The sequence below is a fragment of the Indicator indicator genome, chromosome 3 (assembly GCF_027791375.1).
Source record: "Indicator indicator isolate 239-I01 chromosome 3, UM_Iind_1.1, whole genome shotgun sequence".
NCBI classification, from domain to species: domain Eukaryota; kingdom Metazoa; phylum Chordata; class Aves; order Piciformes; family Indicatoridae; genus Indicator; species Indicator indicator.
Window position 1 is genome coordinate 20,074,988 of NC_072012.1, and position 14,391 is coordinate 20,089,378.

Sequence of the window (14,391 nt, forward strand, 5' to 3'; positions counted from 1 at the left end):
CAGTGTCTCAAGTCTCACCTCTAACTTTGCTTTAGCTGCATGGCCAATTGATAACCACTATGCATGTTTGCTATGCACAATGCACATTATTGCCCTTTGCCCAACACTGGATCAGAACATTTGACCTGTCCTTGGTTTTCAAAGCCTATCACCTCCGTCGTGAAGAAACAGATTGGTTCGACAAGCCCAGGGAGTCACGTTTGGAGAATGGACATGTCCTTGACAGAAGGCTGCCAGAGAAGTTATCGCACTCTCGACCACCAAGTCAGCACCAAGATCAAGTAAGCTGTCAAGTAAGCCATGCCTTTAGTTTCATAGATGTCTGACCACATAATCATACTATTCAATAATGTAGGGACTGCAGGATTAATCAAATTCCAGCTTCATCCAGCTGAAGTGCTGCTGCACCTGTGTTTGTCATCAGTACTTGGTGATGAAATTAGAGTAACATTCATCTGCATTTCAGTATTAATTTTTCAGATTGTTTTTTGAAACGTATTGGAAAGGAGTTAATCTGCCAACCAGAAGAACTATAAATTAAAAAAAATGAAAAGGCAAATAAAAAAACAGCCAAGCAAGCAGTTAGTCCTATTTTACAATATCAGATTTATCCCCTTTAAATTCAAGCCCCTCTATTTTGTTTAGCAGTATAAAGAAAAAAATTGCTGTGTCCTGTTGACACATTTCCCACTCTTAGTCGGTTAAGATAGTTCCAGCAGTCTGTGGTCAGTTACTGAATAAATTGGCAAGATTTTATCAATCTAATAATTAGAATATTTCCTTTGTTACAGAGAGAAAAACAAATAGTATGTTCTCCTCCTCAAGCCTGCTGACTTTGATATCTAGGTCACCTTAGTGTATCATCACATATCGTCTTTGTATTAATGAAGTTTATTCATTTCAAGTCTCTTTCAGGTCTTTATTGGTTGTTTTAGTTATCATTGTTACTGATAGATTGAAATTATACTCTGTTTTCCATGTAATGGAATAGATACCAGAGAAAGTATTTCATGGCCCCTTTGTGGCACTTAATAACCTATGTTGCTCGTGTTAATTCCTCAGAAAACATACAAACAGGAGTGTGTTAAGTCAAAATGATCAGGGGGCTGGAACACCTCTGCTACAATGACAGGATGAGGAAGCTGGGATTTTTCAGCCTGGAGAAGAGAAGGCTCCAAGGAGACCTAACAGCAGACTACCAGTACCTGAAGGGAACCTACAATAAGGCTAAAGAGAGATTGTTTGCAAAGGCCTGTAGTGATAGGATAAGGGACAATGTCTTTAAATGAGAGAAGAATGGATTTAAATTAGATGTTAAGAACAGGCTCTTTAGCATGAGGGTGGTAGAACACTGAAACAGATTGCCCAGGAATGTAGTTGAGGCCCCATCCCTGGAGGTCTTCAAAGTGAGGCTTGACAAGGCTCTGAGCAACCTGATCTAGTGGAGGATGTCCCTGTTTGGTGTAGGGGGTTTGGTCCCTTCTAGTTCAAACCATTCTATGATTCTATAAACACTCCCTAAAGGTTTTTTCAGCCTTGTCTCTTCTCTAAGAAGATATTTCATTTTCCCATGATAACTCCTGTATCCACAACCTGGTTCAGGGCAGAGAGCTGTAGTGTCCAAGCATAATGTTTTCTGGAGCCAAAAATGGCAAATTGTTCTTCATCCTGACCATCAGAACAGGTCCACCTTCACCCAGAAACTTGTTTGTGATAGAAGCTTTTCTGAAATCAGTTAGGAGACTTTCCTAATTAGCACAGTAATTAAGCCACTGCAACTCATTTAATACCCTATAATAAGGATATTATTAAGTACAAACCAACCACAGAAGAAAGTATTTACATTAGCAGTAATCTGAGTGCAATCTATTAGTCAGTGTTTCCAATAACACTTATTTGCTCTAAATTTTCTATTTGTGTTTTCTCCTTTTGTAGAAAATGGGATTATTTTATTAAGTGAAATATTTGCATTCCAAAAGATTTTGTTTCACATGCAAAACATAATTTGCTTAATAGATGAAATCAGAACGGCTTGATTACATCCCCCAGAGCTTGTACAACTAAAGGTAACAAATAAATCACAACCCTTTGCTTTTTGAAGCAAGAGTGCAACCTGAACTTCCAGATTTCCATGAATTTCTTACTACTTGGCAGATTAAATTTACATACTATTATTAATATTAAAATATATTTGTTTTTATAGCAACTTCTTTGATGCAATATAGTATTCTTAAATGACATTAAATCGCAGTGAAGTTTAGTTTCTTAAAAGGTGTTTCCCAGTGTAATAACTTTGAACTGCTTACCTAAGGAAGATAAATATGGCTTAAACTTAAGCAATACATAATCAAAAGATTTCTCACTGATCCCTGTTAACCTCAGGAGTTTGCTTAGTCACTGACACTTGCCCAGCAACTTCTTCAAATCTCCAGATATTGAGAGGTTTTTTGGTCACTGTTTTCCATGAAAATTATTTGCATATCACAGAATTGCCTAGACTGGAAAAGTCCTTTAAGATCTTCGAGTCAAATCATTAGTTTATCACTGACAAATCCTTGACTAAACCATATCGCTAGGTACTACATCTACACAATTCTTAAATACCTTTAGGGATGGGGACTTCACCGCTTCCCCGAGCCAGCTGTTCTCATGCTTGATAACCCTCTCAGTAAAGAAAATTTTCCTAATACCCAATCTAAATTTCCCTCAGTGCAGCCTGAGTCCATTTCCTTTTGTTCTATCTCTTGTTACTTGGTTGAACAGACCAACACCCACCTCACTACAGCTACCTTTCAGGTAGTTGTAAAGAGTGATAAGATCTCCCTTCAGCCCCGTTTTCTCCAGACTAAACAACCCCAGTTCTTCTAGCTGATTGTCATCAGACTGGCTCTCTAGATCCTTCACCGGTTTTGTTTCCCTTCTATGGACACACTCTAGTAGTAGCTTATAGTAGTCCTTAAAGAGGGGCACAAAACTGAACAGAGTACTTGAGATGCAGCCTCACCTGAACTGAGTACAGGGGTAAAATCACTTCCCTGGTCCTACTGGCCACACTACAGGCCAGGATGCCTTTGGCTTTCTTAGCCACCTGGGCACACTGCTGAATCACATTCAGAGCTGAACTAAACTGTCTGTTTCAAACAATCTGAGAAAGAGCTGTAGGAGGAGATGTGAGGGGAGTAAGAGAACATGACAACAGGATGGATAGTGAGAATATATGAACAGGAGATAAGCAGGTTATCATTGAGTTTTGAATATAGAACTTCCAGTAATCATAGGTATGTTTTTTAAACCCTAAATGAATAATAAAATCCCAAACACATGATAACAGCAACATATTCTCATCAGTTTGCTTTGGTAACAGTTTTCTCATCACAAGAAGGTGGCAAAGGCTCTAGAGATGCAGCCTTTTGAATGTCAATCCCCTATTTCTGAAGGCCTTCAGAAAGTATTCGCTTGGTTTAGTTCATGGGTCCGTACCACTGATATTTAAGTCAAACCTTTTTAGGGCCTCTGAAATATTTAGAAAATATGAAAAAATTGGGTCATAAAGGGAGCAGTAGGGTTATAATGAAAACACTGTTTGTGACAGATATCCAGCAGATCACCTGCAAACTTTTATTCTACATCTTTTAAGTCCATGCTGCTCAGTTTTTATTGTTTTCCAACTAGAAAGGAGATTTCATTTTTGTTTGCAAAAATGAACTGCTTTCTCTATATGATGCTTGTGGGTAGGGATTCATATCCTCTGGAAACAGGATGAGGAACAGGGCATTTCAAATTTAGTATAATTGTTAAAATATCTAATCTTATAAGTGAATTGATAGCAACTCCCTCATTATAATCCAAGATGGAATTTAGCAAGTTTCTCATTTTCAGTCACCAGAATGGCGTCTAAATCAAAAGTCAAGGGTCCTGTACTTACCTGATTACAGACACAAAGGTTAATACGTCATAGCAATTGCTGTGAACTTTTCCTGAAATATTAAAATACACTTGATGTTTTGTTTGTGGTTTGGTTGGTTGTTTTGTTTTGTTTGTTTGCTTGGTTTTTTTATATCAAGCAGTCTAAAAAATAAATTTATTCTTCTTAAATTTTGTTTTATCTTACAAAATTCCCTTATATGGAGTTTCCATAGAGGTTCTTTATTAGACAAAATGTGTAAAGTAAAAAAAGCAAAATAAAGTGTCTATGTAAACCGATCAGCAGTGGTAGAAAACCTCAGCACACTTATTTGCCATTCATTCTATTTTTTTGAGTGGCTTTTTGCTCACTGATAACATAAGCACATGACCACAGCTTAAATTCCTAGAGGAAAATCTATATAGTCCAGCTTTCATTTAACTCACTGGATGCAAGCCCTGAGGGCCTGCTGTGTAAAGTGTAGAAAAATGTGACCTGAGTCCCATGTCAGTACAAAGAGCACAGCAGGAGGGAAGACAATGCTGGAGAGTTGAAATGTGTCTGTGATCAGAAGAGAATGGCATTGCCAGTGCCAAACTGCAAGGCTTATTACTTGAGTGTACTGAATGCTTCCAGAAGGGAGAGGCATGGATCATCATGATATGGACAGAGGGCAGGAATCTGTGGGCTTTGTAGCGAATAAGTGGGATCAAGTCACCTTTTGCCCTGTAACCTAAATCTGGGCTTGGAGAGTTAAATGTCCTCCATTCCTTCAGCCTTGCAGCAGAAGGATTGCCCTTTCTGTGTTGTAGCTCAGATTTATGCTATCATGACTGTGACTTGTGGGGTCCCTCTATGTCTTCACTGGGGTAGCTGGGGGAATAGGCAATTAGAAGGACCCTCTGGCATGTCTACAGGTGAACGGAAATCATCTTTAGTGGAAGCTACATTTGAAGCCTTGGAAACACAAAATAATTTGTGTTTCACAAGGTTTCAAATATACTATTTTTTCTATTTATTCTGCCACTTTCAGATACTGTTCTGAAGGTAAATACTCCAGTTGAAGTACTGATTCCCACTAACAATAAAAAATGTTATGAATACTAATAAACTCTAATACTGTTATTCTTAACTATATAAATCACCAAGATTTATACTTATAAAATTCTAGAACTGGAAATAATGAGAAAGTAATAGACTAAAGCAGAAGACAGTATATTTTCTAATATTTGTCAAGCAAATCATGCACAGTATGGCACTGAGTATTCTTGAATTCTTATTTATTCCAAAAAGCAATCTTGATAAAGAAAGCTAAGAGAAAATTTAAAAAAAAAAAAAAGTAATTTCAGATTGTGAGCTGCAATCTTCTTCAGTTAAATTTAATTGCTCCCACCAAAATGGATCTCAGTTAAAGAACAGTTCAAGTGTGTTGATGCTGCTTCCATTGAATTGCATGAATTTGCATTCTTTTTCATTTAATTAAAAATTAGTTACATTGCTTCAGATTGTTTATAATTTTATGTAAGCTACATGTATCAAAAACATTATTTTTACTGTTAAATTGCACATGCTGATTTTCTGATAGTGTCCCTATCCATTCGTAAGTGTGGAAGTCTTGTGGCAGTTTAAAGAGTCCTTGTAGGATTAGACCCAATGTCCTGGTGAAATTCCATGATAAGTCCTAAAATCTACCTGATCTCAAGTTCTGATTTATTTTGGAGAACTTGTCCATTAACCAAATCCATGATCTCTCTTTTTTTTTTTTTGTCTCTGATTAAATACAGTGTGTTATAGGAGGATTTCAGCCTTCTAGATGCAATGTCATCCATTGGATAAGAAACTGAATTATGACAAAATATATATAAAATCTGCTCGTTGTGGGATTAAGCTAAGCAAGTCCCTTGACTTCTCTGTTTCTTCTCCCTTCACTTATGTGTGTTGTTCATTAACATGATAAACTCTTCAGGGCAGAAGCTGGGTTTGAAGTGCTTTGTTCAGGAGGAGCCTAATCCCTTTAAATGCTACTTAAACATAAATAACAGTAATAAACTCTAGGCAGCAGGCTGCTGATACACTCCAACTGCTGCATATTCATGCTGACTAATATTGTCCCACTGGATCCATGAATCTGTCTCCCCAACATCACAGCATGTTCACAGTCAGCCTGGAACAGTCCCTGGCAGTCTCGCTCCCTCCTCTCAGTCCGCATGCAGCACTCAGGCTCAGCGCTAACATAGCAGAGAAGTGATGGATTCTGCCTTGCTTCCAAAAGAGCAAAACTGAAGAGAAAGAGGGTGCTATACGTGTGAGGTGTGCAACTGTAGCAACAGACACTCTTTCTGCAAAGACGTTTTAGTGTGGGCTCCCTGGCAAAGGGGCTAGTCCCTGCTTCATTGTCCCTGTTGTGCCCATGTCATGGGGCAGGTGGAATCATCCCAGCTGAAAAACAGGCTCTACAGTGCATGTTATAGAGATGCATTTCTTTCAGCTCTGGCACTTTCAAGTATCAGCCCAAGTGAATGTTGCAGATTTTCATAAAAAATGTAGTCCTACAAGTTTTAGGCTGGGTCTTTAAAAAGGCCATTGAAGTTTGATGACAAGAGGTATTCAGGAACATGAGGTTTTTCTGAAACTAAAGCAGTAACTCTAACTCCTAGCTGGTTTTGCATACAACCACTATTTTCTTTTACACAGAATCACAGAATTGTCAGGGTTGGAAGGGACCTAAAAGATTATCTAGTTCCAACCCCCCTGCCATGGGCAGGGACACTTTCCACTAGACACTTTCCACCAGATCAAGTTTTAGTCTTTATGAACAAGATTTTATAATAATTACAAGAATTGTATTTAATTTCATTCTTCTCTTCAACATTGCTTTGAGAAACCATTAGTACTACAGAAGACAATGTCCAATTTCTAGTCATTAGGAAATAAAAATTAAAACTAAAGCCATATTCAAAATTAATATGAAGTTGTGGAAGCAACTATTCATTCCACTGCAGAAGGATTTTTCTGTCTGGCAAATGTCTTGAAACTGAGCAATTGAATTGTGAAGTTGTTTCCCTGGATTGAATAAGTTTGTTTACCTGTTTCTTTCAACTGTCTAAAATTATTAATACAACTGATGTTGTTTTACCTTTTTATGACATGTATATTTGTGTTCCTCAGATAAATGGGAAGCCCCTGCAGTACATTTTCCCTCACGCAAGACTCAAACTACTGAGAGACCCAAAGGATCACACAGTTTCAGGTAAAAAATAAAAATCTCCAAGACATAATAAATAATTTGATTAGCATGAATCATGCAAAAGCTTTGCAGTATAAAAATAGTTCCTGTGTCATGTGCAGCAGGAAACGCAGTGGTTGTTTTAAATCATGCTAGTTGCTTATAACAGAAAGCAGCAGTGCAGAAAAAGGGTCACAACATCTGTTCAAGATACATAAACTGTACAGACATGAAAAACAGGGAAAATCTGTTCTGTTATATGTATGAGCAGTCTGTTTTGCTGTTGCTTTTTACGTACTATATTCTCTGTACAAGAATTTTCTATAACATAGGCTTGTCTAGGTGTTCAACATATACAGAAACAAGAAATTTAGTATTTCTGTACTGCAACTATTCCAGAGAGGGTGGTAACAGAACCATCAGATCCAATTTTTCTTTTGTATCTTCACACAGATACATTTATCATGGAAATTCAGATTTATTCTCTTTTCCCTAATGCTAACAGAAGTCATAGAACCATAGAATGGTTTGGATTAGAAGGGACCTCCAAAGGCCATCTAGTCCAAACCCCCTGCAGTCAGCAGGGACATCCTCCACTAGATCAGGTTGCTCAGAGCCTTGTCCAGCATCACCTTGAAGATCTCCAGGGATGGGGCCTCAGCTACTTCCCTGGGCAAACTGTTCCAGTGTTCCAACACCCTCACGGTAAAGAGCTTGTTCCTAACATCCAATCTAAATCTCCTCTTCTCTCATTTCAAACCATTTCCCCTCATCCTATCACTGCAGGTCTTTGTAAACAGTCTCTCTTTAGCCTTCTTGTAAGCCCCCTTCAAGGTACTGGAAGTCTGCTGTTAGGTCTCTTCTTCAGGCTGAACAATCCCAGCTCCCTCAGCCTGTCCTTGTAGCAGAGGTGTTCCAGCCCCTTGACGTGGCCCTCCTCTGGACCTGCACCATCAGGTCCATGTGCTACTATGTCTAATTCTGCTTGCAAGGGAGATGAAAAAAAGCAAAGTTTATATTAATTCACCTTCTGGATAGTGGGGAGAAAAGCAGTGTGATGTTTTCATGTTTCAAATTGCAAAAGGCTGCCAGTTACAAGATCTAGCACAGGTAAAGTCTATCTGCTTGAGCTTCTGGAACTGCATTCTTTCTCATATCTACTACTGATAAGGAGCCCAAAGGCTTTTTTGGTATGTTGTTTTCTTCTTTCAGAGGCACGTTCTTTAAGTGGTTTTGTCATGAAACCATCAGACTTTCAACTAACTTAAAAAGTTCTACCAGTGTGTGTCAAGCTCTGTTTCTGCACAGAGGCAATTACTGACTGCCAGCTCTGGTGTTCCCTTGAGCATTCAGCAGAAGTGGCACGAACTAACTTGAATTGCTAAATATTGTTTTCACAGGGTTTCTGGCAGTAAAATCTTGATCACTTCAACCCACGGTATCCACCTCATATTTAGAGTGTTAAGAAGCATTTTCTTGCTAGTCAGAGTAACACCCACTGATGATTTTAGTTTGCAGAAAGACTCCTCCACCAACACCGCACAGCCGCTTGGTCCACTGTTGTGTCAGCCTCCACCACCATGGGCCCTTGCAGTCCAAGATGCTCCTTGATATCCTAGTGGAGATCTTTGCCCTGTGTGGTGATGAGTAATACTGTGATCCAAGCTGCTCTCCTAACTCAAGAACAAGTGGCAAGTGGAATTACAACTGCACAACTGCAGGCTGAAGGCCTGCTCTCATGTGTGAAGTTACTTACCCTGGTGCAATGTGAAATGCTTATTCCAAATTCCTGCCAAATTCCTCCCATGATGACAGTCACAGCAATGCACTGTGCATCAGGTTAAAGGTCTTGGAAACAATAACTGGAAAACCAAGGTGCAGATATTTTCTTCCCATTTACTAATGCCCTATGCAACAGGAGAGCACACAGGATCAAATACTCGCTTAGGATCCTAAGGTTTTATAGCCCACACTAGGATTACTTGATGCCATAGAGGCAGTATATGATATCTAAATTCTAACTGAAGTAAGCATGCTTGTCTATGTATTTACAAGCTGCAGTCATACTTTTGGATTTTAGTCCAGAAATACCCTTGGAAACCTGCACAGACATACTTCTGTATGAGGTACATATAGATTTTCCTACAAATATTAAAATATTTAAAAGCAAATTGCACAGAAAAGAGTGAAAGTTGGAATAGGGATTCAGTAACAAGGACCTGAGCCAGAAGAAATTGTGTTTGTTGCTCCTTGTGTATTTTTGAAGTAGCATAGCTCCTTGAGTTGGTATCTGCTTTCCTCTCTCTCTCTCTGTCTAAAGGATTAAAGTACACAGCAGCTCTTTAATTGCGCAGTGCTTTCTGCTTAGTCTTCAGCTTTCTGAACAAACTCTCACAGAACTACACACATGGTTTTTATTCCTTTTCCAAAAATTCAGTTTTGAGTAAATATTATTTGCAAACAACAACAAACCAAGAGCAACTATAGTTGTTTATTAATCTGACAATAACTATTAACCAGAGGCAGACTTAGAAATATATTACACAACAAAAGTTGCTTAAAATATTGTTAGATTAAAAATATATGCTCTTATACCACCACAGCTACCTTACTACAAGGTTATTGAATACTCATATAGATGGCATGGTTGGTTGGCTGGCTGGTTTCTTCCTCCTTCTTTGTTTCTTTCTTTTTTCCATTCCTCTCCTTCTATTGATTTCACTTTTTACCTCTTTCTTATCAAAACTACCAGAATGAAGTGTTGAATTATTTTATTTAACTGTTTGCCTTGTACTTGTTGTGTAGGCATAGGAAGAGTGTATGCTAAAAAACCTCAACAACTCCTAATACAGCTCACGTGCAGAGTCACTGTCTGGTTGGCATGGGACTCTCTGTAACAACCATCCTTGCAGTAGCATTTTCAGCTGTATTGGACAAGACTTCCTGAACTGTTCTGTAGCTGGATTCTTACAAGCCAGTTGGTCCATGATCCATTGTTTCTGATTATCTTACAGTATGTACAAATCATCCTCTGGCTTAGCTATGCACAAAAACCTGTCCTGTGTGATTGTTTCTACACATACAAGAACAGTTTCTACTGATGATCTAAATTATCTACTTGTAGCTTGATCAGTTCAACAGGAGGAGCTCCCTAAGGAGATGCCTGACACTGACAGGGAATTAATGAACATATCTCAAATGTACCAATGTAGTGTATCTTAACTGGTCTGTGAACTGCAGGAGCTACATGGGGAAATCTCCCAAACTGACCATAATTCCCACTTGGAGAACTCCAGTAACTGTTGATCAGCTGAGAAGCTGGCCAGTATTTCAGCCCATCACCTCATCTCACCTGGCCAACCTGGGCATCAATGAGTCAGTGTGCTGGGTCAGCCCAGATATGCAGCTATAGTACAGCTGTGACTATAAGGCAAGCTTGAGTTTCATCCTAATATCACCACTAGAATTTGAAATCTGTAGATTTAATCACATAGTTAACCATAAGGGAGGTTACTGCAAGATTACAGATCCAGAAATTGTCATATTATGAACATCCATAACAAGAGTTATCCCAAATAATTTTAAATTCAGGCTCTATCACTACATATTACCTGGTGCTGTTTATTTGCTTTCTTGATTAATGAAAAGTGGCTCTGAGGTGCAGATGCCTTTGATGCCTCTTACATAATCAGGCATAATTTTGCACACAAAAACATTTACTGCAAATTTTGGCATGTGAGTGAGGTATTCAAGGGAAGGAGGAACCAGGCCAAAATTGGGATGGCAAGAGAATAGTAGTAGCTCTGGATAAAAATAAATGTATACTCGCTAGCTGGTCTCTCTCCTGAGGGTTCTTGTTTCTCTATCATATGCCATCTTCTAATACTCACAGGTCTTCTTTTTGAGCTATGTAATGTCCCCTCCTCAGGAAGGAATTGCCAAGGGTTTTCTCTTCAAAGATTGATTAATAATTTGCAATTTTTAATTAAAAAAAAAAATTAAAAAGAATTGACACCATAGCTATGCTGCAGTGCCAAAGCAATAATTGTTGTGATCAGTGACTTATAGTCTAGCAATGTTTGATGCTCCAGAAGCTCACTGTTTTCACTGAGTATCTTGTTCCTTTTGGATCCTTCAGCACAGCAGCATAAACACTGTTTTATATGGCCAGTATTTTCTCTTCTGGTTTTAAACACATCATAATTATATGTGAAAAAGTGGAGAGGACAAGTCAGTCGAAAGTAATTAAATCATTGACAATAGGTTTGGAAATATTGCAGAGATAAAAGCTTACATTGTGTTATTCCTGATCAGAAAGCTGTTTAGGTAGAGTGGGTGAAAACCCAGCAAGGCAGATACGTCTCAGTATGCATTTATGTACAGTGAATGCACTCAGTCAAGGTAATTTTTCCTGCTTTTTCTCACTTAGGCTGGGTCACAAGTAATTCTTCCTTTTCCAGACATAGGTTATTTTGTGTTTGCAGGGAGCAAAATGTACCTTTGAACAGCCAGACTGTCCATGTTGTGGAACACCCTCTTCAATTCTGATGAAAACAAAAAAAGGGCAGAAAAGCAATTCAGAGAGAGATATGAACTTCATAGTAGAGTACAGAAGAAAATTAGACTGTGGGCAGAAGAGTGCATCCCTCATCTTCACTTCAGCAGTGATGTCAGTGAAACAGCTAAGAGGATGACAGGGAAGCTGTAACACTGCACACACGTCAGAGATGCCTCATACTCTCTGTAAGGTTATCAATTTCTGCACACAACACTACATTCTGCAGCATGCCAGGTCATGGGGTACTTTTCCAAAGAGAAAAGAAGAGAGTTCAAAGAGTTTTCCTATATCAAGCCCTCACTGCTGTTGAGAGTCTCTGAACAAATAAGTCTTTGAACAAATAACACTTTATATTTAGGGTTCTTCCATCTCTAAGTTCAGCAAATTCGGTTCTTAGTTCTTACAGCAAAATACTGAAGTGCACTGAATATATGATTACTAATCAATTAAAAACCACATTAAATATAGCCAGGGTATGCTGAATTTGATATAGTACACAAAGACAGGATGAGAAGTGTAACCCAACTCTTGTCCTCATGCTCTTGTCATAAGGGAGTACTTATCCTGTTTCTTTGGTTTAATGTTGTGAAGAACTAAGATAATACTTTGTACAAAAAAAGAAAAAAACAAAACAACCCTCCTCTAACACTCACTTTTCACTGGGAAGGATTTAATTCCTAATCAATGACCATCATTATCTCAGACACTGTCTCCTTACCAGGGATCTGGCACAGAAGGTAAAACTCCATAAACAGAGACAGAGCTTCTGTTATAGTTTTTTTGTGTGTGAGCATCTATTGAAGGATGTCTAGTAAGATCCTAAGATGAGTGGAGATAATTGGGAGGGCTGTGTGTGTACTGGGTATGAAGGTCCAATTTGCTTTCATAGTTCTCATACAGAAAAGGCTGCAGAAACAGACCACTGAAGCATTACATGTTAAAGTCAGGCCTCCAGGTTCCCATGGAAAGCCAAGAGGCAAGCTGGCAAGTAATAATGAGACTCACAGAAGCCATGCCAGATAGGTAATGCAGGTCAGCACTTTCACAGTAAGAATTTAAGACGTTCAGAGATGCATACCATTGATGATACAACTTTTCAAGGACATTAGAAAAAGTTAATAACACAAAAATGTCAGTTTAAGGTTTCGCTTTGCAGTTGAGGCATAAATTATCTTAATGACTTTCAGAGTAAAATGAAGACTGTGTGCTCCCTTTTCTGCATACTAGCTATCAAAAATCTGCATAGGTTTAATAATTGCACTAGAACAAGGCAGTTAAAAAGGACAATGAGCTGGAGGTTGAAGTAGTTGAAATAAATCACCTTTTGGATATGGCTATTTTCCTCTTGGTTATAAAGGGAGCATTAGGTGGCTCATTTAGACTATGATTTTTGTCTTGTAGAGATCTTAAATTAGATGAGATTAACAGATATGGTTTATGTACAAAGAAGCTATAGAAGATTCAAAAGCCTGGCACAGAACTGGTTGTCTAATGGACCACATCACTTCTTGTCACCGAGAGACAAATACTTATTTGAGTTGGATACACTTCCCAGAGAAGGGCACTGGACCATTTTGAGAGTGATTGCCTTCCATTCACTATTTACCTAATCACAAATTTGAACAAGTCTTTCAAGTGCTCTACGTATACACTGCCAGGCAATCTGGATGTAGGATGAATAAGGTTAAGATGTTTTGATTCTGCATGTCAATAACACAAAGGAAAAGTTCCTTGTGGACTGGTAGGGTGCTGTGATGTTCTGATTGTCTCATAGCATCATTGCACCAAACTAAATGAGGAGTGATGTTTCTCTTTCCTCTTAACCCTGTCCTTCAGTTTACAAGCTTCATTAAAAAAAAAAATAAAGAAAGAAGAAAAAAATACTAGAAGTGCAGCTTCTGTGCTCTCCAAAATACTAGCATCATGACTGCTGGAGAAGAAATGCAAAATGTGTTTCTTGCTTCCCTTTTAGCATAACTGCATGTTGGACAAGTCTACACAACAATCTTGTCCAGGTTTGTAGCAAGTGTAATAATCATCACTTTTATTTACTCAAGATAGCAAAACTTCCATGAATTTATTAAACATAAATATAATCTTACTAGGTCAGACAGGTTTATTTAGCCCCTCATCATCGGTCTGACAGGAGGTATTTAAGAGTATCAGGACAGAGTAAACACAGTGAAGTGTTCTCACAGTTTCCATTAGTTTGTGGTTCAGCCACTTTGTGGAGCAGTGATCTCCTTGCATCAATGGGGAACTGGAACTACTCTTTTCCTAAAGGTTTTGTTTATATATTAGATTATATTATAGCTAGCACATACCTATATATCTTATATATTACAGTGCATCATATTATATTTACATTAACTCTATTACCATTTCTTAAATGCTAAAGATGATAGAGGTGGGAGAGTGCAAAATGTATTAAACAAAGATGTTCAACTGTCAGTCAGTGGCATCTGTTGAACCATTGGTGTCTTGTCAGGAAAGAGAGATGAATCTCTGTACCTACAGGTTCTTTTAATAGATTTAAGTTTGAAGTCTGAAGTCTACCACAGATGACACCTGCATACTCTTAATCTGATGTGATATATCATACAAAAAGAAAGGGCTGGAGGTTGTTTTTGAGTTGATATGATAAGCACTCCAAGATGCTAATTTTAAAAATATTTGATGATCCTTCAGGATGATAAGTAGTGT

The 14,391-nt window shown here is 38.3% G+C and overlaps 1 protein-coding gene across 1 annotated transcript in view; it reads left to right on the forward strand.

Annotated features, from left to right (window-relative positions):
* PCLO (piccolo presynaptic cytomatrix protein) overlaps positions 1-14,391 on the forward strand; it is a 310,190-nt gene that overhangs the window by 191,426 nt on the left and 104,373 nt on the right. Inside the window, exons 9-10 of the mRNA XM_054399702.1 lie at positions 145-293; positions 7,073-7,154. Coding sequence (XP_054255677.1) covers positions 145-293; positions 7,073-7,154 — 231 coding nt within the window. The remainder of the gene's footprint in view (positions 1-144; positions 294-7,072; positions 7,155-14,391) is intronic.